Source organism: Epinephelus lanceolatus, chromosome 16, assembly GCF_041903045.1.
Source record: "Epinephelus lanceolatus isolate andai-2023 chromosome 16, ASM4190304v1, whole genome shotgun sequence".
Lineage (NCBI taxonomy): Eukaryota > Metazoa > Chordata > Actinopteri > Perciformes > Serranidae > Epinephelus > Epinephelus lanceolatus.
In genome coordinates this window covers 16762074-16789943 of record NC_135749.1, presented here as the reverse complement: position 1 = coordinate 16789943, position 27870 = coordinate 16762074, and the positions used below count along the sequence as shown (strand labels likewise).

The 27870-nt window shown below is 40.1% G+C and overlaps 1 protein-coding gene across 7 annotated transcripts; it reads left to right on the top strand.

Annotated features, from left to right (window-relative positions):
• Window positions 1-41: 41 nt before the first annotated feature.
• On the top strand, window positions 42-27870 carry yrk (Yes-related kinase). 7 transcript variants are annotated; one of them, XM_033636991.2, is made up of 14 exons: window positions 42-574; window positions 11880-11923; window positions 13259-13510; window positions 14338-14440; window positions 15528-15626; window positions 15775-15878; window positions 16025-16174; window positions 18202-18366; window positions 18976-19131; window positions 20226-20405; window positions 23589-23665; window positions 23756-23909; window positions 24067-24198; window positions 26629-27870. In XM_033636991.2, exons 3-14 carry the CDS (start codon window positions 13282-13284, stop codon window positions 26835-26837), a joined length of 1758 nt encoding a protein of 585 aa, XP_033492882.1. In that variant the 5' UTR covers window positions 42-574; window positions 11880-11923; window positions 13259-13281; the 3' UTR covers window positions 26838-27870. The 7 variants fall into 7 exon arrangements, with proteins under 7 accessions (XP_033492882.1, XP_078031605.1, XP_033492880.1 ...); XM_078175479.1 differs by lacking the exon at window positions 18976-19131 and having other exon boundaries at window positions 43-276; window positions 442-574; XM_033636989.2 differs by lacking the exon at window positions 18976-19131 and having other exon boundaries at window positions 43-574.

The window sequence follows — 27870 nt, the reverse complement described above, 5'->3', positions numbered from 1 at the left end:
ATGTCAGGCATCAGAGTGAAATCACACCCAGACTGAATCAGCAGCAGTTACTGCCGGTTTTCTGGGTGTATGCGGGCTGCAGGCTGCACCTACTTCCACAAAAACTTCAACTTGGTGCTTTTTGGTGTGTTTGCTGTCAAAGTAGTCTCGCTCAACCCTTCATTGTGACGTAGCCTGGCGCGTGCTACCACTATTTTTACAATTTAGCCGAGAAAATCATTGATAAAGCTAATTTGATTTGAAAACTGTCAAAGTGTCAGGAGAATCGTTTTGGAGGTAGGTTACATTCTCAATTAATACGCCGGTTGTCCACTTTTCCTAAAGGTATTTAAAAATACTATTATTTCAGTTAAATAAAATCCTAATAGGTCTTTTTTCAACTCCCTTACACCCGCGCGCTCCTCTGGGTGGACATTGCGCGCCTGAAATCCGCTCCCAAAGTCTTCCGGACGAGGCGCGCGCTCACTTCTCGTCACCCGCTCAGCGCAGTAGCTCGCGACTTTTCTCCGCGAGCCAACCGGACACCGCAGTCACTCACCTCGGGACACCAGGATTACGACGTGTTTTGTGCCAGGTATGTTTGTTCTGCTTATCATATAATGTCTGAAAACGTCTCATGTAGTCACTGTGTTATATTTAAAGTGTGTGGTTTGTTGTTTTATAAGCACTGCTCATAATTTAAAGGCAAACTGTGGGAAATGTACGTAGAATATGGCACATATGGACAGGTAGTTTTCCCACATTGTTTATTAAATGGATTCTGCTTTGAACTTTTTCACTTTCTGTTCTGTATGAGTGGAGGAAGTTGCCCGTAGTACATCTCTGTGAAAGAGACTTAAGAAATTGCAGTGTTAATTTAACCCAGGTAGGTAAAAGGACTCTGAAAGCACCACATAAACCTAGATAAGTATTTTCAGCAGCCCACCACCACCACCACAGCCCCTCTGTACCTTTTTCAAATAGACTGTAGCTGAGCTTGGTTGACTGTTGTCAGTGTTTTTGAAAATTGGGTAACTCTGGAGTGTTTACTGTCCGATAAAAGGAAGTTTGGGTAGTTTGCCTGTGAGAAGTTAATTGAGTGCGGATACCAGTACTTCCACTCTTCATGCTTGAAGCATACCAGAGTGGCTGATATTTAGAAATCAAACAGACAGCATTGCATTATTGAAAGACTGGAATTTACCAGAGTTTAATCATGAGAGCTTTGAAGTGGTTTCTCTTCCTATAAAAATGTACTAGTTATAAGCTTGGATCATCACTTATAAGGCTGTAGTTATAGAACATTCATCGACAAGTGAAAAGTTCAAAGGGTCAAACAATAGCTTAGCATAGGATCTGGATTTGTGGTGGACTGCTGGGATCAACTTGGTGTTTTTGTCTGTAACTGTACCACTGCACCTCTGTCAAATCTCTGACAGATAAATTCTGAAAGTAATTTAGGCTGAAGGCCTCACATCTGCCAGACTGTGTTAAATTTTCTTCAGAGGAAGAATATTCCTTTAGTAAATGTGACTGTGATTTATTTGGCAACGCGCCTACAGGAAACCACCTTGAGGAAAAGGCAGGGCTGGATGTTTCTTTAACATGTCCATCCATCTGAAGTGTTTCTGTGGCTTTAGCGTGGTCTGACAGTAGGTGTCAGATGTTTATCCCTTCATCATGATAGGCTGCAGGGAGGTTTCACAATCAACCACCTTCCTCGAAGTAATCAATATAAATCTTTGTTTCATTACTGATTTCAAGGTGGCATGTGTGTCTGTGTGAAGTCGTGGAATTTTAAGGGTCGGATGGGTAAAAAACGCGATTAGGCTGTCCAAGGCCGGACTTCATCACTTCCTGTTTCTTCTTACGAGGTCAGTTCCTGTCTTTAGCCTCGGGGCCAGGCAGGAAGGAAGGCGGTGTGGATAGGTTTTTTAGTTTGGGAGGGGGGTTAAAAAATGGACGTCAGCATCGTCACACAGCTTTCCCACCAAGTAGCTGAGGGCTGGGACTGTTGAGAACTTATCCAAGATGAGCCCTGTAGCCATGGATGGATTATCGCATGGCATACCGGGCACAGGCCCAGGTGCCTAAAGTATCAAAGACCCTCCAGCCTTCACCTCCAAAATGTCAAATGGCAAAAACAAAATACAGAGACACAAAATGACCACAAAGAGACACGAATTAACTACAGATAATGCAAAGGAACTACAAAGAGACACTGGGAGGCATAAAATGACTACGCAAAGACTCAAAATGGCCTCAAAGAGACTCAAAATTGCCTCAAAGAGATGCAAAATGGCCACAAAGAGACACAAAATGACTTCAAAGAGACACAAAATGGCCATTAGAAGACATAAAATGACCACAAAGAGACACAAAATGGCCACAATGAGACACAAATGGCCACAAAGAGGCACAAAATGACCTCAAAGAGACACAAAATGGCCATGAAGAGACTCAAAATGACCACATAGAGACAGAATGACCACTAAGAGACACAAAATGACCACAGAAAATGCAAAGGAACTACAAAGACAAACTTAGAGACATAAAATGACTACAAAGAGACAAAAAATCACAAAAGGATGCAAATCTGTGTGTCTTGCTCCTTTGTCGAGGAGGTGGTGGGGCCTATTACATATCTGTGCCCAGGGGCCCATTGTCTAATAATCCACCCATGCCTGCAGCCTGATGTTGGACACCCCTGGACGAAGGGCGTTAACTACATCTATCATTTCAAACAGGGGTTTTGCTGTTGTCAACCACTGATACAACCTGAGGAAGACTCCTCTTCTTGTTGCACCCATAGGTGCGGGCCCTGAGTGCTTACAAACAGGATTAGATTGGTTAACTTCTGTAACATAAGTTATGTATGCCCTCCAACAAGCCATCTCACTCCTGTATCTGGAGGATGTGATGACATCATGTGGAAACAGGACGTCCCGATGGCCGAGACACCTTACTTTTCCATTGCCCCCACCCCCCATCCAGTTTCTCTCCCGCCCCCTTCTGAGTGTGTGTATTTTCTCTGTGAGTGTGTGTTATGCGTGTGAGGGTTCGGTGACAGCTTGCTTCCCATTGTCCTATCATTCCTGCTCCACTCACCCTCTGCATCCTGTGGGGCTTCCTGCTAATGAGAGAGAGGGTCAGAGCGTGGAATAAAAGATGTGTAAGAAAAGAGATGGAGGAACATGAAAAGAGGAGGACTGGAGAAAGTCTGGAAAGAACTGGTGTAAAAGTAGAGAAACTCAACAGATCTGAACAATCGTGTGTGTGTGTTTCTCTGTGTTCCCGCAGTGAATTCCCCCACTGGGAGCAGCTTATCTGCAGTCCACTGTGCAGGAAAGGGTGTGTCATTTGGATTTGGATGTTTGCGAGCGTGACGATGAAGGGTGATGTTATTGTGATTTTGTAAATGTGCACTGAATGCGTGCTAATGCTTTGTGGGCCAGAATTTATTTGCTTCCTTATATTGTCACAGAGTTTACAAATATAATTTTGAGGTTCTTATACTTTACTATTGAGTGTTATTTCCATTTAATGCTACTTTATAATTCTGTTGCACTACAATTCAGAGGGAGACTCCCCTTTTTTATTCCCCAGATACACTGAATATTTATTTAGGTATTTGTCTAGGTATTTGTTACTTTTCAGATTAGGATTCTACATATAATCATGTTGCATTATTCTAGATTAAAGGAACACTTCACCCACAAAATAATCATTTGTATATCAATTACTCACCCTGTGTTACTTTGAATTCACGAAGAAAACTTTTCTTGCATGCCTCTGTGGTGAACAGAGAATCCAAAACAGAGAAACTTCTTGATGAACTGGCTGCATTTAGCAACAGCCAAACATCCTCGCTTGAAGAGCTCGAACGCACATGCTTGGCCAGGCGCACTACTCGTCCATGCGTGACGCTGTTAATACAGAAGTGTTTTAAATAGTAAGATTATGCAGAAATGCATTTGTTTGAGAAGTAGTGAGCGCACAACTGGGTAGATGAGACTGAGATCATACTGCAGGAGTTGTGTGAGAGTTTGTGAACTAATGTTTTGATACAGTTTTGCTGTTGTACTTCAACTCATCAAGAAGTTTCTCAGTTCTTGGATTCTAGAGGCATGCTAGTAAAACAAGGTTTTCTTCATGAATTCAACGTAACATGGTGAGTAATCGACTATCAGGTCAGATCGTTGGTTTTATACCCTAAAAGCTGCCGCTTGCTTTTTCATATTACTCTTTAACAAGGCTACATGTGAACGTAGCGCTGTTTGATGCCTATTTAAGAGTTACAGCTGTTGTTTTAGCTATGCATTGGTATTGGTTAAAGCAGTATACCACCCAGCACTACTTTAAAGCTCCACCTCGTCAATTATAATGATTCGATAATGTAAAAATGTAACACTGAAAGGGGCCATTTTGCATGCTGAGTACTTTTACTTCAGGTACTTCGAGTACACCTTACAGATAAAATTTCCATACTTAAGTACATTCTGCCAATAATAGTTCTATACTTTTACTTAAGGACATTTTGACGATAATAGTTCTATACCTTTACTTATGGACATTTGGCTGATAATAGTTCTATACCTTTACTTATGGACATTTGGCTGATAATAGTTCTATACCTTTACTTATGGACATTTGGCTGATAATAGTTCTATACCTTTACTTAAGGACATTTGGCTGATAATAGTACTATACCTTTACTTAAGGACATTTGGCTGATAATAGTTCTATACCTTTACTTAAGGACAATCTGCTGATAATAGTTCTATACCTTAAAGACATTTTGAACACAGGACATTTGTAATGGAGTGCAGTATTGCTACTTTTTTGTTTTTTTCAAAGGGTTGGTTAAGTAAATTAAAAAAGAAAAAGAAGCATCTATGCATTTAGTTTTGGTTTCATTTGTCCACGTCTTTAGATATCCAGATTTCTGCCTCCAACCCATTTCAATTATGGAGGTAAATTAAATTTACAGTACTCACATCACTGGGAGATAAAGTTAAAAATGAAGCAGTGACAACTCTCCCCAGAGACAGTTTACCTGTTACTCTGGAAAATCCACTGATCTGATCAAGGGCAGATTTTCTAAAGTCAACTTTTTTGGTAGAAGGTATTTCAAGTTTGTGAATTACAAAATTAAATTCACCTCCATTTATTGGGTGGAGGTGGATATTTCAAAACTTTGGTAAACAAATAACAAACTATTTGTATGTCATCATACCATTAAGGCTAGGTAAGAAGTTTTATGTAACAACCCTTGCATAAACTGTCACTGGCATGAACACTGATGCTTATAGTCTAACAAAGATGAGTCTGTACTGCTGGAGGGCCTGTCGCTGCAGACAGAGTTACAACAAACCAATACCACACATGTCCCCACCAGAGGAAGCTGCTTCTGTATTCTAATTATTTCTTCTTGCCAGCTGCTATAAAAATCTGCTGCGACAGTGAGCAGTGCAGCGAAGTTTTGAAACAGATAACAGAGCTAATATACAGAGATATATCTGAGGAATGAGTTTGTTGAAAATTAGTTGTTTTATTTGTGGCAAGAGGCAAGCATTCATGGTAATTATATCACGGAGAAATAATGACTGGGCCATTTTATTGTTACACCATATGCAGGTTACTGGTGGCAGGAGGCTTAACATAGTTTAGATAAGGTTAAAGGCAACATGACTGAACCTTTTTTTAAACATTGTATGCAAGGATATCACTACATCTTTCATTGCCTAATGACATATTTATCGCTATCGCAGGTCCTTCCTGCCTGCTGCTGTCAGGCTACATAACCAGCACTGCTCACAGTAAACTGCACCATGGACACTTTCGGACACTATGGACACTTTATAAACACCACTATGAGCATTGCTGTCCCCCATGTTGTTGTTTATTTGCACATACAATATTCACTTTGCACTAAATATGTTCACTTTAATCCATTGCTCACTTTTTATCCACTGCTCATTATTATTATTGTTATTATCATCATTATTTACTGCTGTTTCTTATATTTTGTGTACTTTTTTGCATATGTAGTTTTTTAAGTTTTTAAATAATGAAATCTTTAATCTGACTCTTTCCCCTTGACTGCTGTAACACTGGAATTTCTCAATTGTGGGATTAATAAAGGTGTATCTTATCTTATCTTATCTTATCTTATATTTCAGACTACATATCACAGCTTAACTCTTGCAAAAATCGAGCACGGTGTGTGTTTGTCTGCTTTACATGCTGTTCTCATGCTTTACATCTCATTTTGTCTCTTAGTTTCAAGAAGCAAAGAGGAACTTACGCTGTTTTTAAATTACTCTGGTGTAATAGCCACACTCTTTTACAAAACACCTATAAAGTAGCAATAAGTGCAAAGTGTGCCAATTCCGCAAACGTACCACCCATCACCACCACACACCCACACACGCACATACACACTTTGCTCTGGTACCTTATATGGTTGAAGCTGGTTGAAAGAGAAATCTAATTTATATCATAAAGCACAGACAAAGGTGAGGCAATACACGCATGCATGTTTAATTCTGCTCTCTGTGCATGCTTGATTGGTGAAGCCTTTGTCCAGTGGGCCGTGCACTTTGCTGCATGTGTGACTTTACTGTTGAAATGCTGCCTTTGTGTGAAAACACCTCTGGTCAATTGAATTATCAGGTGCTATTTACGAATTGAAGCAGCTTCTGTGTGCAGAGAGGAAGACAGAAATATGATCAACAGGAACCCAACAGAGAACAATGACTGTAAGGCCGTCCCACAACACAGTTCTCTGTGTATGTGTGTGTGTGTGTGTGTGTATATCCTTGTTATTGTGCTGAGGTCATCTGCCAATCTTAGAAGAGCAGAAAAAAGATGAAATGAGAGAAAGAGCAGAGGTGAGATAAGGATGAAAGGGAGGAGGCCCACTGTCACTTCTCCTTTCTAAAGCTTATTAGAAAGCCAGCGATAGGGTGGATAGTGCAGGGGTGTAGGCACGGAGAAAAGAGAACCAGCAACAGAGAGGAAGATGTGTGAGTTCAGGGTGTTTGTTGCACTGCAGCTGCCTGGTGTGTGTGTGTGTGTGCGTGTGTGTGTGTGTGGACTCTGTCCTCAGTTTCCAGGAAAAGGGGGGAGCTATCCAAAGGGTGGACAGGAAACTCTAACAGGGCTAACTTCCTGTAGCTCTCCTGATGGCCGACCTGATAGTGAATGAGTGTGTGTGTGCGTGCGGGCTCGTGCACACATAACATTTTTGCATATTTTGCTCCAGTCTCTCCTGGATGTCGCCCATAATAGCCTTTGTTGCTGTAAAGATTGAAAGGAATTTTGGGGGAATTTGTTGGGTGGATGGGACGAACCTAGCGTTGTCAACTGGGAGCTCTGGTGTTTTTTCATAATGAAAGTGAATTACTTACTCTTTTTTTTTGTTACTCCCTGCCACAACCTGTATTGTTCTTCCTGTGTGTGACTTCCCTCACATTCCTCAGTAGGTGGGGAGGCTGCAGCCTGGAGGTCAGTCAGCATGAAAGGTTGCCAGTTTGAATCCTACGGCCACTTTACACCGAGTTGCCAGTTTATTGAGTGCACCTACAGTATAGGTAAAATGAATGCAGTCTAATACAACAGTTCTGCTATAAATTCTACCTTCATGAAGGTTATAATGTTCAGTTTAGTTGAGACTTTTAGAGAGGCGTTGAATCAATTTTATAGTCAGTTTGGAGGCTGTAGTTTGTGGTGCTGTTGGGTTTTATTGCATCATACAGACAAGTAATTCTAAAATTTTGTGTAACTGAATTATATCAATAACATTAAACTAAATATCAGAAGCTACAGCCTCCAGATTGACTCTGAATTTTAATCTAGGGCTGAATTTAAAGATTATTTTCATTATTGTTTAAAGGAGCAGTGCGTAGGATTCAGTGGCAGCTAATGGTGAGGGTTGCAGATTACAACCAGCTGAAAACTTCTCCTTTTCCTTACTCTGATAACTTCAGATCCAGATCCAGACATTTAGGAGGTTTTTAGCAGGGAACCTAATGATCCGTAGTAGGGATAGACCGATATGGATTTTTTAAGGCCGATGCCGATACCGATTTTTTTCCATCACCCTTAGCCGATGACCGATTATGGACTGCCGATTTTCTTGAGCCAATATTTGGGGCCGATACTGCTTTTGCTCCCTCAATTTACATAAAAAAAATGACACAATGATAACAAATATTACAGGTCTCAAGTTTAAAATAAGAAACATTTATTGAACAGTAAAAAATACTTAAACAAGATGGAAAGTTGAGGTAGAACAGGTAGAATATTATTATTATTATTATTATACATTCAAATAAAAAAAAGAGTTCAGTGCTCTTAAATCTTCCAGTAATGTCTTTATAAAATAAAAAAATATTTAAGCTGAAGCACAAATAAAACAACAACTACTGTACACAGTACGATTCAACAGCTTTGTTCAACTTAACCACATACTTTCAAATGAAAAAAAGTGCCAGGGAAAAATAAATCCGTGAACCCACGCGCGTATCGGCCGATGCCGATACAAGTAAAAACTCAAATATCGGCCTGATATATCGGCCGGCCGATGTATCGGTCTATCCTTAATCCGTAGAGGTTACTTTCTTTCCAAAACAGTCGGCCTTGGAGATTTCAAGTGGTCAAAACACTGAATAAAACAGTTTTACATTAAAAAAAAAAATCTGTGTTTTTACAGCGCCATTCAGCTTGTCACAGAGGGGCTGATGCACAAAGGCAAAAACTAGTGTTTAGTCTGTCTGTTTTGGGCGACTGTAGAAAGATGATGCACTCTCTGTGGATGACGACCCGCTCCCTATGTACTGTATATATAATAGGGTTGTCAAAAGTATCGATACTTTGAAAAGTATCGATAATCAAACACTGTATCCGGATACAATACTAATTTACAAAAGTATCGATACTAATAGTGCACGCCACCTCAGTGCCTGTCGGGTGTGCGCGACGGGTCCGACAGACACGCGCTGTGCAGGCAGCGTCTGGCAGGCACAGAGCCCTCGCTGCAACCCGGCTTGTTGTCGTCGCTGTGCATGCATGCACACATTTCTGTTGCTGTAATATGGCCAGCGCGGCTGCAGGAGGATCAGAGCAGCCAGTTTTGGTCAAAAATGATAAAGGAAAAAGTGCTCTTTGGAAATATTTAGTGAAGTGAACACAGCACGCTGCAGATGGCAGGTATAGCCCCTCCCCTCACTAGCAGCTGAGCAGCTGGTGTCGCCAGCATCAAACTAAAATATAACTTCTAACACTAATGTGGGAGCTAAGCAGAAAACTTTATCAGTCATGCCCGTCTGTAACATTAATAGACAATGTTAGTTTAACAGGACAACACAATTATTTGTGTCTGAAAAGTTATGTTAACTGTAAAGTCACAGATTGAAGCTAAAAAAATGTTTGGTTTCTCCCGTAACCCCTGGTTCTCTGATCACATAGTGAGGTAGAAACAGGAGCATCCTGAGCCTAAACTACCAACTCTATTTGATCAGCAACGAAAATATGGTGCCAATTCACCAGAAGCACAGAAAATAAACAGGGCTGTAGATAAATACATTTGTATGGACAGATCTTATTTCTGGTTGTTATTTATTTTGGGGGGATTTTTTGTTGTCATCATTGATGTTACTGTTCTGATCTTTATTTAAAAAATGACATGCCTCTTAATTTTTTGCTGCTGTATCGAAAATGGTATCGAGTATTGAATATTTTCCTGGGTATCGATATCGAGTTTGAAATTTTAGTATTGTGACAACCCTAATATATAAACAGCTCATTCTAAGATAACAAAAACATAACAATTGTTATTTTCAGGTGATTATACACAATAGAAAACATACTTATTATATATATTTCTGTCAGTATATCCCCCTAAATCCCACACACTGGACCTTTAATCTTTCAATCAATTGAAATGTCTTTAAAATGTTGGAAAAAAAGTGAAACATACTTATAAAAAATTCCTAAAACTCATAGTGACATCATTAAATAGTTTATTTTGTGCGACCAAAACTGAATGTGGGATTTCTGGCACTTTTGCTGATTTTTTTCTTTCTGTTGATCAATCAATCGATTATATGATGAATTGCTTCAGCTATAAATGAATCTGCACCCCTTAAAAACAGTTTCAACAAAAACTCAACATCATAATGTTTGTAAATGTAGATTTATTGCAGAGCATTATAGTGATACTGTAGTAAGACACTAGATATCCTCTTAGATTTTGGATATTTTTCCTGGTTTTAAAGGCTGCGTTACAGTAAAGTGATGTAATTTTATGAACTCATCAGACTGTTCTATCTGTTCTATTATTTGTCTTTACCCACTGAGTCAATATATCCACATTATGGACGATTTTTTTTAATCAAAATATTGTCACAATTACATTATTGAGGTTCTTGGTCAATGATATTGTAATATTATATTTTCTCCATATCGCCCAGCCAGAATGAGACTGCATCATTTAAAGGAGTAGCTTGTTTTTGTTTTAATTAAACAAATGAGACACAACATTACGGCCCTTTAGGCCTGCCAGTATCCCTGTTTGAGCGCAGTCACACATGACCAAAGTTATTATAACAAATATTTGTCTTCACCTTGTGAGCAAAAGGGTGAAAAAACATTCACGTCCAGTGGCAAAGCAAATTTGTTTCTTTGCATCACGTGGAGTTCAGCTTTGGCCAGCTAAGTCATGCCCTGTACCACTGGCAAAGAAGTATGTGTGGAGGACATATTGATTGCCGCTGTGTTTAACTAGCTGATATTGTATGATACTGGCCATGAAAAATACAAACTGTCCCAAATGAGAGATGTTGTCTGGCTGGGTGAGCTCAGAGACAGGGATGGAATGTAACACAATGGAAACTGTATCAGTAACATATTTCACTGTATATATTGCAAGCTAGCTAACATTAGCTAGCAAACTAGCTTTCCGTGTGCATCACACCCAGCACTTCCTACATTCAGCCAAGATATCGCCTCAGTGTGACTGTACCTTTTCAAGTGTTTATGCTAAGCTAAGCTAACTTGGTGCTGGCTGCAGCTTCATATTTACTGTACAGAAACGAGTGTTATAAATCCTTTCAACTAACTCTGCCAGAAAGCAAATAATAGTATATCCCAAAATTTCAAACTTTTGCTTTAAGATAGGTGTGCCTAATAAACCGTCGACTGGCGCTTGAAGAATGTCCACACTGGCACTTAGCAGTACGCAGATTTGTTTTCCTGCAGATATCATAGTGAAAAAAAAACAGACTGGTGTTGATCAGGAAAGCCAACACGCAATTAAAATGTTTTACAGTCCTCTCTGTATGTTATTTCCTCTTGATGCTGGCACCAGCTTTTGCTCTATTGAAGCACTGCGGCCTGCTCAAAACTGGAAGTCAGGATTTCGTACATGTGTGCACATAATGATCTTTGTGAAACAAATTTCACACTGTCAGTGACTGTCACTTTGTGTCAGTTATCTCTGTCCAGTGATGACATTTACAGGTCTCTTTCACCACAAACACACACGCACACACCCACGCACACACACACAGTTGTTGACCAGAGAGAAGAGAATGACTGAGTACCCCTTCTCGAAACTGCAAAGCAAAAAGGGAAGTGGCTAACCTCACATCTCTCTCTCTCTCTGTCTGTCTCTCCTTATCTCGAGCTGTCTCTTTTTTTTCCGAACTTCTCTGTCTCCTCGCTTTTCCCTTCACGCATCTCTTTATTCATGCTTTAACGCTTTTGAGCCTTTTCTCTCACATCCTCCAAAACCTTTTCCCTCTCCGGTGCTCTGCCACTCATCCTCTCCTGCCCTGCTCTCTCATTCCGCCCCTTGTCACTCACTACTCCCCTCCTTTTTTTTTTTTTTGTTCCAGTGGCGATGGTGATTGACAGATGATCTGACTGAGGAAGACATCAGGTGAGGAAAAAGTTAACTTCTCCTTCCCGCCTTACCTCTCACTTCCGCTCTTCCTCCTCCTGCTGTAGGGAAGTTGAGTTTTTTTTATTTAAAGTTTGTTGCTTCTCTCTCGACAGTTCTCCTCAGTTTAGTGACCTCCTGTGTGCTGTTGATGTGTGTTGCTTTCACTTTGTATCAGCTTGTGTTTGAAAACTCAGGTTGTGTAGACATGACTTAGATTATTTAAAGTAATTTTAAAATGATCTCTATCATGTGTGGAGCACTGATAATATGATTAATTGGGTAGTTGAGTCATTACTATACTTCAAGGTACACTCCATCAATTTTACACATGAAGTCAGGTTTACTGTGAAGACAGTTATATAATGCCATCTGTGACTGGAGGAGATTTCTATTCTATTTTCCCATTTTTTTGTGTCTAGTGACTAATGGGAACAACAGTTTATGAAACCGATCCAGTATTAATTGAGACCCCTTAGGGCATGTTTGCACCGTCATTTTACGTCCACTAAAAGTGATTGCTTTTGCCACTTACAGGCCTAGAGTCAGAGAATTTATGGAAAGTATCCTTCAGAAATAGACCTTAAAATCTTTTTTGTTTAACCAGAAACAGCCACAAACTCACCATGACCCAACCCACCAGACTCCATTCAAATAAACAGTGATTTTATCATAGTAAAACGCTTTTCATTTAAAGTCGACAAAAACAAAACAAAACTCACAGAAGCCATCTTGGTTTGTCTCTCCACTATTCTGCCAATCACCAACTCTGGTTTAGTTGAAATAAATCCTTTATTCACCCAGTTAGATGTGAAATCATGCTGGCTCTATACACACTAAAATGTTTATTTAAATGGAGTCTGGTGGAAACAGGATCCAGGTTTGAAAATTTAACAGAGGGCTGTTGTTGCAAACTGGATGTATGGAGTTTGTGGTGTTTGTTTATCAGGCAGCAGTGGTCTAAGGGAAAATGTTATCAAGTTGCATTATGGGAAATGTAGGACCATATGCTCACATACTTATAAACAGCGCCTGGAAGAAGATCAGCCCTGCAAATAGACTATGATACAGTTAGGGTTGCTTAGTAACCTCAGACACAACCTGCCAGCCCCTAACTCATACTAGGCACTTCTTTTAAATTCTGAACCAACTTTTAAACAAACACATTGTTACTAAAGATTATTGTGTTGTACTTATACCAAGTAAAATGCTTTTACAAACTGCATACAGCTTTAATCATCATCAGCATCAAGCAGCAACGCAGAGAAGTAAAACTGACATTTTACATACTGACAAAGTTGTGCCATGTTTCTTTAACTCTGCTTGCCTTCACAGACGCTGTCTCTGTGGTGGTTATTATGGGGTGTACCTGTTGCAAGCAGAAGAAGTCCGCCAAGGCAGCACTAACATCAACAGCAGCAGTAGACATTACGGATCAGTCTCCTAGCAACGCAGACGGAGGGTTGTCCTCGGCCTTGACTCCGGGCCGTTACTGTCCCGACCCCACTCAGACCATCCCAGACTTCAACAAGGGCTTCTCTTCAAGCACCATCTTCCCAAACACCAACACACACCAGCGGCCTGGAGGTATAGCAAGTAGGACTCAGTCTGTGTGTGTGTGTGTGTGTGCGTGCAAGTATAATGGTCTTATATTATGAAAATCAATATGCATATTAACAAGTATAGTTTTCTAACCCAGGGCTTCTTCAGTGACATTTGTTTTTATCTTAAAATTATATCTTTGGTACTATAAAGATCAGATAAATATATCTTGTAAGAGTCTTGATGGTACGCTGTGATGTTTCTCCACCAAAACATGATTCAGAATATTATATAAACATGACAAACATGTAGAATGATGAAAATTGTTTTAAAAGTCTGTCTTAAAACAATACTCACATGTTCATATGTAGGCTACGTTGAAAGCGTTATTGATTGCTCCTGACCGTACTGGCCCTGAAGTGTTTTCCTCATGCAATTTATTAAAAGCGATGGAGGTTTTATGCAGAAATGCATTTTAAAATCCAGTCATTTAGGCTTCGGCAGTCTCATTTAGACAAATCTAATGGATAACTTTCAAAGTACAATCTGTGTTTCCTGACTGGGATAGTAACATAAAGAGGTACTAAGAAGACTGTAACTTTGGAAGATACCCATTTGATTTGTACAGTTTAACTCAGACTGCCCCTCATCTCTTACACTGGAATCGTGCAATGAAGGGATCTCCTCACATCCACTGTGGACAGGAGGAATCCTGACTTCAGTAACTATTTTCATGTACCTTTAATGTATCCTTCAGGTCATTTAAAACAGTAAAACCCTACATGATAGTCGGTGTATAACTTTAAACGGATAACTTCTGTGTGTCTTGTTGTGTGCGTTCATATGTATCTGTGTTATGTGTGTGTGTGCAGGTGGTGGAGTCACTCTCTTTATAGCTCTGTATGACTATGACGCTCGCACTGAAGATGACCTCACTTTTCAGAAAGGAGAGAAATTCCAGATAATCAACAACACGTATGTACAAATGTTCCCAAATACAACTTTTCATAACATTTCTGTACAGGACTGTGGCATAGAACATTGTAATCGACCAAATGCATCTGAAGCTGAAACATGATTTCAAACTACATGGATTAAATGTCGTAAAGGGACAGTCTATGATAAAAAAAAAATACTGCTACTGCTAGCTCACTTAGCACCAATGAGATAGCTTACATTACAGCTCAGCACAGGAGGATGCCATTAATGTTTACATATCGTGCTGTCACAAACATGAGTCAATGCACGCTTCCTTTTGCACGGTGATACAGTTGGCCAGTATGGTTTAGTAGAAAGAAAATAGTTCCTGCATTAAACTGCTCACACCAAGGTCTGTGAATTGTCCTTAGTAATTGGGTCATGATTTTTGGAAAGAGACATTGCTGTCAAGTTTTTCAAATGTTATTTTTTGGCTCTTTGAGCTCCACAAGCTGAGTGCCATCTAGCTCCATTATATCCAAAAGAAAGCAGACATCTTTATGGCCCATTTCTCCAACACATAGCAACTCACACCAAAACAATCTAGAATGATAAATAGCACTACAGGTAAGATAAAATATATGTGTTTTTGATTTTGTGTTGAGCTGTCATTTTAAATGAGGTCAGTTTTGACTCCCAAAAGGTAATTAATTTTGTTTGCATACATTACGCGCCACAAGCTGCAATTAACTGTCATCCATTAACACTGTGAACTGTCAGAGGTGTCAACTGCTGCCGGCGATGATGACAAGCTCGTGCTCTTGATCAGTGTTCTTGTCCTACACCGGAAATCTAAAATCACTTTGTATGCTGAAGTTTAAATTTGCGGGTGTTTAAAGCTGCCGTCGCTCCAGCAATTTCACACATTTGCTCTTCATCTTCTCTATCGTCGTCTAGACACCTTTTATTCTTCAATTCATTTTAATGACGCACAGTTTTGTCATTGTTCCTTTTAATTTTAACATTGTTGAAAGTAGAATTAGAGTATAGAGCTACAAACTCTCCATCATGTGTCGTATCAAATTGTGAGCTGACTGTAATGTTGTCAGGCAAGCTCACATTTTGTGTGTGTGCTTTTGTGCAGAGAGGGTGACTGGTGGGAGGCTCGTTCTCTGGACACAGGCAACTCAGGTTACATCCCCTCCAACTACGTAGCTCCTGTCGACTCCATACAGGCCGAAGAGTGAGTACACACACACACACACACAGAAGTCAAAACTACATGTGCGACGAGTTTAAAGTGACAGATAATCGACATGTAGTCCTAGGGCAGAGGTCACAGGATGTGTGCTGTTGCTGTGGTGACCCATGTGCTGTTGTCATGGTTACAGGTGGTATTTTGGGAAGATGGGGAGGAAGGATGCGGAGAGACAGCTGCTGGGCCATGGCAACCAGAGGGGAACTTTCCTTATACGAGAGAGCGAGACCACCAAAGGTAATGAGGCCACACTCACTCTTAATAGAGACTCGCTGCTCTAAATATGTGAAAACTTTCCTGTTCTCTCTCTTTCTGTCTCTCACCTCTCCCCCAACTCTCCCCTCCTTCATTCACCTCCCTCTTCCTCTCCTCTCTCTTTACAGGTGCTTACTCTCTGTCTATCCGTGACTGGGACGACAACAAGGGAGACCACGTCAAGCATTATAAGATCCGCAAACTAGACAATGGTGGCTACTACATTACCACGAGATCACAGTTTGACACAGTTCAGCAGTTGGTGGAGCACTACACAGGTAACATACACATTAACACATGGGGACTAATTCATCCTCTTATTTTATGCTTCTCCTTCAATTTAGGGGTTATAAGGGGGTTACATTTTCTTTTTCTTTGCATCTTCGTGCTCCAAAGCTCCTGCTTCCAAGGATTGTATCAACCTTGTCTTAATCATTCTCTTCCCAAATTCAAGACAGACTTTGAGCCTGTTATTCTGCTTGATTCATACTGTGATTACACTTTTACCAGTGGTGGAAAGTAAGTACTTTTACAGTACATATTTTGCTTGAGGACTTCTATTTGATGCTACTTTATGCTTCTACTTTTCAGAGGGAAAATTGTGCTTTTCACTACACTACATTTACCTGACAGCTTCAGATTCAGATTTTACAATGAAGTATATGATCAGCTTATAAGATATAATGCTTTGTTAAAGGACGACTCATCTACATAACTGTGCAGTAAGTAATCAAATTAAGCTCCACCCTGACCAGCATCAACAATATTAAAATGAATCTTACATGTTAATGCATCAGAAACAATAATCTGGGAATTAGGTTCATTTTACTGTCCTGCCTATGACGACATAAGGGATGTATGTTTTAGTAAAATGACCTCCACTTATTTCCTTTTGGTTGGATGAGCATAAAAAAATTGAGTTATGTTTCAGAAGTAGAACCTTTTTGTTTGTCAGAGCTGGGACTAAAGGCAAATTATTTTGTTTGGGACTGAGCAGTAAGATAATATGTATTTTGGATTGATCACTACAACAATATTGTAATAGTGTCTTGTAAACCCATGATGGTCGGGCAAGATTAGGATTTTAAATACAGAACTTTTGTTTGTAAGACACTCACTTTTACTTTAGTTAAGGATTTCTTTCATTTTCTTTCTTTTCTTCATTTTCATTTTCTTCATTTTCAAGAGTGACTAAAAAATAAAAAATTGTGAGACAGAATCTTGTATCACAAATGAAACCTCGGCCTGGTTTTCATTTAGGCTGACTCATACTCTATTTATTTCCATTTTCAAGGGTTGGCTATGAAAAACGAGCCATAAAAAAATATACGCATTCAGAGATAAAGAGATAAAGGCTAAAATAAAATAAGATAAAATAAAATAAAACAAAACAAAACAAAGCAAAACAAAACAAAACAAAACAACATAAAATAAAATAAAATAAAACAAAACAAAATAGAATAAAGTAAAACAAAATGAAATAAGATAAAAATTAAATTGAATTAAATTAAATTAAACAAAATAAAATAAAACAAAATAAATTAAATTAAATTAAATTACATTTGATTAAACTAAATTAGATTAAATAAAACAAAACAAAATAAAGTAAATACCATAGCAGTTTGGCTTTACAAAGTTGCACACTTTACATTGCAACATCTGGACAGAGGAAAACGCAATAGAGAAAAAGGAAAAATTAATAACTAAAAAGTAGTAATTATCTTAACAAAGTCTGGTCTCAGAAGTTTGACATATTGCATCCATTTTTCCAGAGTTGTTTAGTAAAAGATTTCAATACTTCTTCCACCACTGACCATTAGTGATTCTTTCAGCTTGATTCTGAGTTGTTATAACAAGCAGGGTTCACACCCTCCACTTCATCTGCTCTCTGTCAGTGTAAATCTGCCCCCTAGTGGCATATGTTGATACAATAAACACTCTGCAGTTACTGACTTCACATGACACGAACATGAAAAGCAACCTGAGAGATTTGGCCACCTATATTGTTGCTTTTGGTGTTTGTTTGTTTTTCTTATGAACTTTGTTTGTGCTGCATTGCCTTGTCTGTGTTTGTAGATGCTGCTGCTCAGAATGTGTGTTTATGTCTGTTTTGCTGAGTTTTCCTTGTGTCTTTGTACTTTAGTTTTGGGTTAACTTGTCAGTTGCATAAGCGCATAAGCAACCTGTCATGTTTTTTTTTTTTTTTATCTCTGCGTTTGCTGCTTTTTTTCCTCTGTTTTCTTTCCCTCTTGTTTCTTTTTTTCCCTTCGCCTGCTTGTTTGTCTCTCCTCTCCCTCTCTCTCAGAGAGAGCGGCGGGACTGTGCTGCCGTTTGATTGGCAGCTGTAAGCGGGGCATGCCTAAGCTGGCCGACTTATCAGTGAAGACCAAGGATATGTGGGAGATTCCCCGTGAATCCCTCCAGCTGATTAAAAAACTAGGCAACGGCCAGTTTGGAGAAGTCTGGATGGGTAGGAATTGTGGGACTGTGTTGCAGTGGGGGAAGGTGAAAGCGGGAGCACACCTGGATAAAATAAAGCATTAAAAGATGAGCAGGTACATATAATGCATTTAAGTCCTGGTTGTGTTCAGTTGACAAGAACATCAGTAAACGCTTCTGGTGTAAAGACACCTGCGCTCTCACAAAAACATACTGTAAAGCCCTGTTTATCTGTCTGTGTTGTTCAGAGTCTGTCTTCCTGCAGTATACCTGTGGGTTGGACCACACACACACATAGCTGATAGATGGAGTCTGGACTAGTTTGTAAATGTTTTGTGTTCAATTCAAACTGCAGCAGTGAAACAAATTGCTGTGTGTGATAACACAGAGGCAGCAGTTAATGAATAAAAATGTGGCTTTGTTTTACATCCAGGTGTGCAGACTTGTTCACTCCTCCACTGTCATTGCATGTGCATGTTTCATCATCTCACCTCACCTCTTTGTCACCTCCCCATCCATCTTTCTCCCATTTTGTCACCCATCACTACACCCTTTTCCCCCATTCTTCATCACCCACTTCCACTCTTTCCTTTCTCTACATCTCCACCCTCTCTGGCTCCCACCTCCCTCCCCTTAATAGGCTCTAATGATGGGCTGTGTTATTACCTGACCAAGCCCTGTCTTAACAGCACCCCACTCACCATGGGCCTAGGGCGGGATGCCTGGGAGGTGCACAGGGACGCGCTGTCCCTGCAAAGGAAGCTGGGACAGGGTTGCTTCGGGGACGTTTGGATGGGTGAGACTGATACGGCCAATCCCTGACGCCTTCCACAGGCAGAGGGAGAACTGTCTGTCCAACGTACAGTGTCCATTGCTGTCCTGTAGCAAAAATCATTGTTTATGCTACATGTCATTTATGTCAGTGTTTGTAAGTAAAGTTGTGATGTTTTTCCCAATATCACTTGGAATTCCCACGTTACATGTAAGACCAATTTGTGTTGAGACTGTCATGCAGTTTCACTGACTGAATCTACGTGTGTTGGGTTTTCTAAGCCGTGCAAAGTTTGGCCCTGAAGCCCAGCAAGCTTTGTGCCAAGGGATGGGAATTGAGAACCAGTTGTAACGGCTTCCAAATTGTGCGATCCATCGGAATTGTATACCTCCGAGATTATCACTTCCTTTTATCCATGTCAGAGTGTTTTGCGGACAGTTAACATGATACCGAAATGTCTCTCTAAGCATCATGGGCTTAAATTTCAGGAATGCCATGTATCTGACACTCGATGTGTTAGTGCCACTGCTGGTCTGTTACTGAGGGTAAATATACTGTTTTATTAACATCAGTGTCACACTGTGTCACATGCATGCCTTTTTTCTACTCTGTGTCTACACTGAGTTCAGACTTAGAGATAATAAAACACATTTGTTGATTCGGACAACCTCTGTATGTCTACTTTTGCTCTCACACAGAAAACTGATCAGGATTCAGTAAGAAAATAGATAAAGAATCAGACCAACAGGCAGAATTGTCAATGGCATTGGAATCAATCAAATCTTATCAATTCCCATCCCAGTTTGTGCCTGTCCATATAACTCAGGTACTGCTGGTGTTAGGACCAGTAAACCTCCCTGCCCCCTAACATCACTCTGTCTCATGTCATGCATGTTCTCCTCAACAGCGATCATTTGCATGCACCAGAAGTATGACCACATGTGGTTTTTTGTCACAGCCTCTTTATATTTATATCTGCATGCGTGGGTGTTTGTGTCCAAGTATAAGTAGTGTGTACATGTACAGCTATTGCCTTGTCATTATGCAAGGTACACAGTATGTTTCTGTGTGTCTCCACGTACTATGTGTGCATTAACTCTTCCTCGTCTCTATGCCAGGCATGTGGAACGGTACCACCAAGGTAGCGGTGAAGACTCTGAAGCCAGGAACCATGTCCCCTGAGGCGTTCCTGGAGGAAGCTCAGATCATGAAGAGACTCCGCCATGACAAGCTGGTGCAGCTCTACGCTGTCGTGTCTGAGGAGCCCATCTACATTATCACTGAGTTCATGAGCCAAGGTATCAAGCTGAGTAAACTGTCAAGCCTGTGATATAGTGTAGATACTATGAATCGCTGCATACTTTACTGCAGTTCATGAGAACTTCTTCACTTATTTAATCTGCACCTGAATCTGGAAAAGGATTCACTCGTTTTAACCATTCTTTAAAACTTTTGTGAAAAGACTGAGACATTCCCATTATGGTTAAAAAACAGTTCCAAAATAAAAGTCACCCCGATGTCCATAACGTTACCTGGCTGTCAGCTGGACGTCCTTTATGAGCGCCCTAGCAACGTTGAAACACAAAGCTAACATGACCAAATAATAAACTAACATTGACCTACACGTGACTCAAAATCTGGTCTCCAAGCTGAAAGCCCCATTCATCCACTCAAACTTACTACTCATACGTATTTTGTTGTTCCTTATTTGATGTCACCTAACTTTCTGGCACAAAGTCCTGAAGGCACCGTCTCCCGTGTGTGATCAAAGACGGTTTGGATGAAGACTATTGACTCTTACAAACAACACAGGCTTAAAACAATGAGACAGAAATAGATAGATAAATAGATGGATAGACAGACAGACAGACAGACAGACAGGTAGGTAGGTAGGTAGATAGGTAGATGGGTAGGGTTCTAGGTAGCTAGATAGATGGATTGGTGAATGGGTCTAGGTAGGTAGATAGATGGATGGATGGTGGGTCTAGGTAGGTAGATGGATGGGTAGGTATAGATAGATAGATAGATAGATAGATAGATAGATAGATAGATAGGTGGGTGGGTAGGTGGGTGGGTGGGTGGGTGGGTGGGTTGGTCGAGATAGATAGATAGATAGGTGGGTTGGTCGAGATAGATAGATAGATAGATAGATAGATAGATAGATAGATAGGTGGATGGGTTGGTCGAGATAGATAGATAGATAGATAGATAGATAGATAGATAGGTGGGTTGGTCGAGATAGATAGATAGATAGATAGATAGATAGGTGGATGGGTTGGTCGAGATAGATAGATAGATAGATAGATAGATAGATAGATAGGTGGGTTGGTCGAGATAGATAGATAGATAGATAGATAGATAGATAGGTGGGTTGGTCGAGATAGATAGATAGATAGGTGGGTGGGTTGGTCGAGATAGATAGATAGATAGATAGATAGATAGATAGATAGATAGATAGATAGATAGTTGATAGATGGATGGATGGGTGAGTGGGTCTAGGTAGGTAGATCGATGAATGCATGGGTGGGTCTAGGTAGGTAGATAGATGGATGGATGGTGGGTCTAGGTAGGTAGATGGATGGGTAGGGATAGATAGATAGATAGATAGATAGATAGATAGATAGATAGATAGATAGATAGATGGGTGGGTTGGTCGAGATAGATAGATAGATGATGGATGGATGGGTGGGTCTAGTTAGGTAGATGGATGGATGGGTGAGTGGGTCTAGGTAGGTAGATGGATGGATGGGTAGGTCTAGATAGATAGATAGATAGATAGATAGATAGGTGGGTTGGTCGAGATAGATAGATAGATAGTTGATAGATGGATGGATGGATGAGTGGGTCTAGGTAGGTAGATCGATGAATGCATGGGTGGGTCTAGGTAGGTAGATGGATGGATGGTGGGTCTAGGTAGGTAGATGGATGGGTAGGGATAGATAGATAGATAGATAGATAGATAGATAGATAGATAGATAGATAGATAGATAGATAGATAGATGGGTGGGTGGGTTGGTCGAGATAGATAGATAGATAGATGATGGATGGATGGGTGGGTCTAGTTAGGTAGATAGATGGATGGGTGAGTGGGTCTAGGTAGGTAGATGGATGGATGGGTAGGTCTAGATAGATAGATAGATAGATAGGTGGGTGGGTAGGTAGATATTTCCTGGTTTGTAAGAGAGGTACTGACTGGACCATTATTGGACATGGAAACGTCACCATTTGGCTGTCTGCCTCATAACCTCGTTGCAGTTTGTAGTGCTTGTAGTGTGTTGTAGTGGGACCATTTTTGGCCAGGGACACTCCTGCTGAGAACCAAATAGACAAACTAACAAACAGGAACCAAAACCTAAACTGCAACACTCAAGGCATTTACCCAATGGTAAAAAAAATTAGCAGAAGTGAATTCTGTGGTCACAGAGACTTTGTAATTTGAAAGATCACAGTTAAAGTCTCCATGCTGGGCAAAATACTGAACTAAAGATTCCAGTGATTCTTTTTCTTCCTCTGACCTTTGACCTCCCCATGGAGGTGGCCTCAAGGCAGGTAAAACCATAGAAATAGAATGAGAGTAGAACGCCCTACCCCCATCTCCTCAGTTTCAGCTGGGAGATGTGTTCGAGCAGAGACTTCACTACCTTTGTACTTATCTCATAAACAAACAAAATGAATTCACAAAGGGAAAGGGAATATCTTAACACCATTTTTCTTATTAAACAGAAAAATACAGCTGTACACCATATCAAGTTTCTCTCTTTCACTGAACGAAGACGTTGGCTTGTTAACTCATCATAAAACACACTTCCTTCAAACTCAACAGAAACAAAATAAAAGTCCCCGAAACAGTCTTAGTTAGTCATCTAGTTAGTTAGTCCACTGTTCCAGCAATCATCAACTTGGATTTGGTCGAAACAAACGCTTAATTCGCTGTGAATGTATTTATCCCCCTCGATCTCATCAGCTGTCCACTGAGCAGCGGCTCTCAGTCGTTCATCAGAGGCAGCTACAGTAGTGTTACATCATGTTTCAACAAATATGCAGTTATGGCAACAAGAGAAATAACTGTTACAGTAATATTTCAACATGATTGGATGATAGAGATAGTGGTAAAGTTTGAGTGGTTAACTAGAAGAGTGGACGCCCATAATAAGATGATTGGAAGAAGCGGTTTGAGTGAGGGAGAGAGAATTGTGAATGAAAGTCTTCCTAAAGACCACGGCTTAAAGTTCAGTATCCTTTCTTCTCATTCTGTTTCTATGGGTGAGTATTCAGTATTCTCTGAAAACCAAAAAGACAGAGACAAAAGTTGGCATTAAGTTGTATTCATGCAAAGGAAACTAAAATATTTACTTTTGTCACTGTGAACTTACAAGCATCTATCTAAAAAGAATTTGACTGAATATATATTTTTTACCCACCGTGATACACAGCAGATATGAGAACTAGAAAGTCACGAAGCTGCAACCTTATTTTTTCAGGAAGTTTGTTGGACTTCCTAAAAGATGGTGAGGGACAGAGTCTGAAGCTGCCACAGCTGGTGGACATGGCTGCACAGGTGAGTTAAACACAAACACACTGCCTGACTTAAAGCAAACACAAACTTTCACTGTCTCTCTGAGCTCTTTTTGTGTCTTTGTGTTCACAGATTGCAGCTGGGATGGCGTACATCGAGAGGATGAACTACATCCACCGTGACCTGCGGGCAGCTAACATCCTTGTTGGAGACAATCTGGTGTGCAAGATTGCTGACTTTGGCCTGGCTAGGCTCATTGAGGACAACGAGTACACCGCCAGACAAGGTAACAGCATGAGATATTAAGTGAGCGTGTATGAGGGAGATGCAGAATGCAATGCAATGATTAAGAGTGTCTGCCTCTGCCTCCGTGCCTATATTTTTATACATAACCTATCCTAATTATATGATTATACATCTTCACTGTGTTGCCATGGTTTCAGGGGCGAAGTTCCCCATCAAGTGGACGGCTCCAGAAGCTGCATTGTACGGACGCTTTACCATCAAGTCAGACGTATGGAGCTTTGGCATCCTACTAACTGAACTCATCACTAAGGGACGGGTGCCGTACCCAGGTACTGGATGATACCTGCTTGTTCAGTGTTTTTGTAGTTTGCTTAAATTTTCAACCAGAACAAATGACACACAACACTTTAGGGCCTTTTAGTGCCTTGCTCGAATGTGATTGCAAAAGTAGATGGGAAGGAAGGGGAGACCCTGCTGTGCAAATTAGCACACAGATCATGCCATTTCCTCACCCAAACATTTCCAGTTTACTGTATGTCCTCAAGTGGCGACGGATGCTGCAATAAATGGCAATAATTTCTCTTGCAACATCTTATTGATACGCTGACACCGAGCATTGCTCATTTTAAAATCTTTTGATTAAGAATTTTAATCAAATCAATACTTTGTTTTTGTAGTAATTTGTCGTTATTTATGTTAACTTACTATACAGAGATTTGGAAGTTATACAGTTTATTTACTCTAAAACTGAACTTGGAACTTTAATATATTCCTATAACTTTATTTAAAGCTAGAGTTGGTAACTTTTATTAACTAACTTTGTGTCATATTTGCTGACACTGTCACTAAATCTGACAGGAATACATGAGACAGATAGTCTGTGAAAAAAATCATGTCCCTCCTCCACTTCCTACTGCTTCTAATGCCGTTTGATAGAAGTGACTGCAGCGCACCGAAAACAACCAATCAGAGTCGAGGAGTCTGATGCAGCTGTCAATCACTGCTTATGACCTGCAGCCAAACTGGTAAAGTAGGCAGCAGTGATTAAAAATGAATCAAGATTCTGTTACTGCATTGCCCCTTTTTTGCCTCAATTGTTTTCAGAAGCATATTTTAATGTACTGTTTAGCTGTAAATTGAGAAAGTTTGTGACTCTCCTGCTATGTTGGAAATGGTCAGCTAAACAGGACACTAAGATATGTTTCTGAAAACATTTAAGAGGAGGAATAAGCAGTGCAATAACAGAATCTTGATTCAGTTTGACCACAGTTTATGACAGCTGCGTTAGAGACTCCTCGGCTCTGACTGGTTGTTTCCGTCAGAAGCAGTACAAGGCAACAGAGTAGGCAGAGGAATATTATTTCCACAGATTTTCTGTCTCATTTAGTGCTGTGTGAATATATCAACAGTTTCAGCATATATGACTAAAGTTACCAAAGACAGCTTTAACAAGGGATTCAAACCTCTCTTACAGTACTGTCATTGCCATGTGGCAACCTCAGAGGCTGAAAAATCATGTCAACGTGCAGTGCCAAAACTGCAGTTCTTTGAATGGCCACTTGAGGCTGACTCCAAATGCCAGTCAATCCCTGTAGACCCCCATGTTAAAATGCCCAACTTTACAGCAGAGATAAACGTGTTTACAGTCTGGTAGAATAAATGGTTTTGATTTCTATAGATAATTTCCCCATTCATGACAACTGCACAAAGTGTCTGCAGGTCCTTCAAAAGTCTTACATTCAATTATATGAATATCGGGCCTTTAATGTCATTGAATAGTCTTAAATTTGAATTTGTGAGGTCTTTACATTTACAAACATTTGATCTCATTTCATTTATGCATTACTTAATTTCTTTTGTCATATGAGTCAAGCTCTTCCGCTTGAAGGTTCAAATTCCTGATGTTACAAATCTTTAAAACCTAATAGTATTACTACCTAACCTGACCTAATACTGTCTTTTACTTTATACTGACATTTACCTGTTACAAAGAGTGAGTTTTAACTCACTTCAATAACCATAATCCTATAAAAAAAAAACACCTCTCCACAGGACTACATATATACTACTCACCTTTTTACTTACCTGCAATGCTTGAATAAGAAAAATCAGTCTTAAATTTGGTAAAAAATGATCGTGTTAAGGTCTTTAAAAGTGTTGAATTGAAGTGCTGGATACCAGTAGACACCCTGTGTATGGTGGGTGAATTTTTACATAACTCACCTGTGTAAATCCGTCCAAATACGGTAACTTCTGGCTCCAAAACAAAGATTGCGATGGCCAAATTGCCAAAATTGAGGCCTTAGAATTGGCATCCAAAAACAAGAATGTGATATCACCATGGCTACATCCATTATGTGCATACAGTGTATGGTCAAGGCCACGACAGCAGCATCACATACAACAAAAAACAGATGTTACAAAACATATTAGACAGACTTACAATGAATGAGATAAAATATAAAAGAACAATGAAGGATACAAAACATAAAATCAGAAAGATAATGTAAGACTGATAAAAAAAACAGTCATAAATAAACCATAACAAAGAATGTAAAAATAGATGCGCAGTAGATTCAGATTCATAAAAATGAGTACATGAGCTAGACAACAGATGACACTCATGATCAAAACTGTTGCCAGTTTGTGACATTTACGTTTCAGTAAAGCCACGTGTTTTGTTTTAATCCAAATGTCCTTCTCTGAACCCTCCTCCACTCCTCTGTGTCCACATCCCCCTCCCCCCTCCATCCCTTTAGGCATGAATAACCGTGAGGTGTTGGAGCAGGTGGAGAGGGGCTACAGGATGCCCTGTGCCCCCGGCTGCCCCGCCTCGCTCCATGAACTGATGGTGCAGTGCTGGAGGCGGGAGGCCGATGAGAGGCACACTTTTGAGTACCTGCAGTCCTTCCTGGAGGATTACTTCACCGCCACGGAGCCGCAGTACCAGCCTGGAGAAAACCTGTGACCAATGATGCAATAAACGGACAAACAGAAAGACAGATAGACAGACCGGTCATCATTGTATTTGTCCCATGCACACACACACACACACACACACACACACACATATTAGAATACATATCATTGCCTTGTTTCATTGTTTGAAGACAGTTTCCTCCTCTTGGTTATTGATCACTGCAGCCCATTCAGGACAGATCAGTCAACCGTGCTGAAGAGCCGAGTCGGAGCTCTGCTGATCAGGCCTTGCAGTAATGTTGCTTTGCTCTGTAACCATGACAACAAGGAACTGAAAGAAGATGTAGATGTTCGTGTTGAGGTGGGGGGAAGTGGAGTTGGTACATGATTTGTTCAGCTGCCATATATGTTCAGGTCCTTGATTTCTGCTTCTGAGAAGAGCCATTTTTTAGCAGGCCAACTGTTTGCCAAATAAATACATTGATACAGACACGATAGAAGGTGCAACAGGTTCCAGATAACTGTAAATGAACCCAGTGAACCCGTGTGGTAGGTTGTGCACAGTGCACATAGACGCTGTAAGATTTTTAAGATGCCTCCTCTTTCAAAAATCTTACACGCATATAAAAAGGCTGTTGATCTGATCCACGTCCATCACCTGAAAGGGGGAACTGATTTTACATTTGCACCAATAAGTGCCTTAAAGTGTTCAAATTAAGGGCTGTTTTAGATTTTAAGTACCTTCAATATTGTTAGTAAAGACTGGAGAGATGGTAAGGAATGCTCTTTGTTTGTCTGATAATTTGTATGACAATTTTGTATGAACTGTCTCTTTTACTGTTTTAATTTAACTCAGATACTATGTCTGTGCATCACAAAGACTTCTATATCTAGCTAACATGTATACAGTTTTCATCCATTGGGAGGGCAGGGTGAAATGTTACACATAAAGGGGGAAAGATCAGCATAAGTGGGCTTTGGAAGGATAGTGTTTATGACAAGAGTGTAACCTTTATGTGATTTTGAAGAGATTATCCTGTCATGTTATTGTAATAAAGATCATATCTTTTTCCGGGTTACAA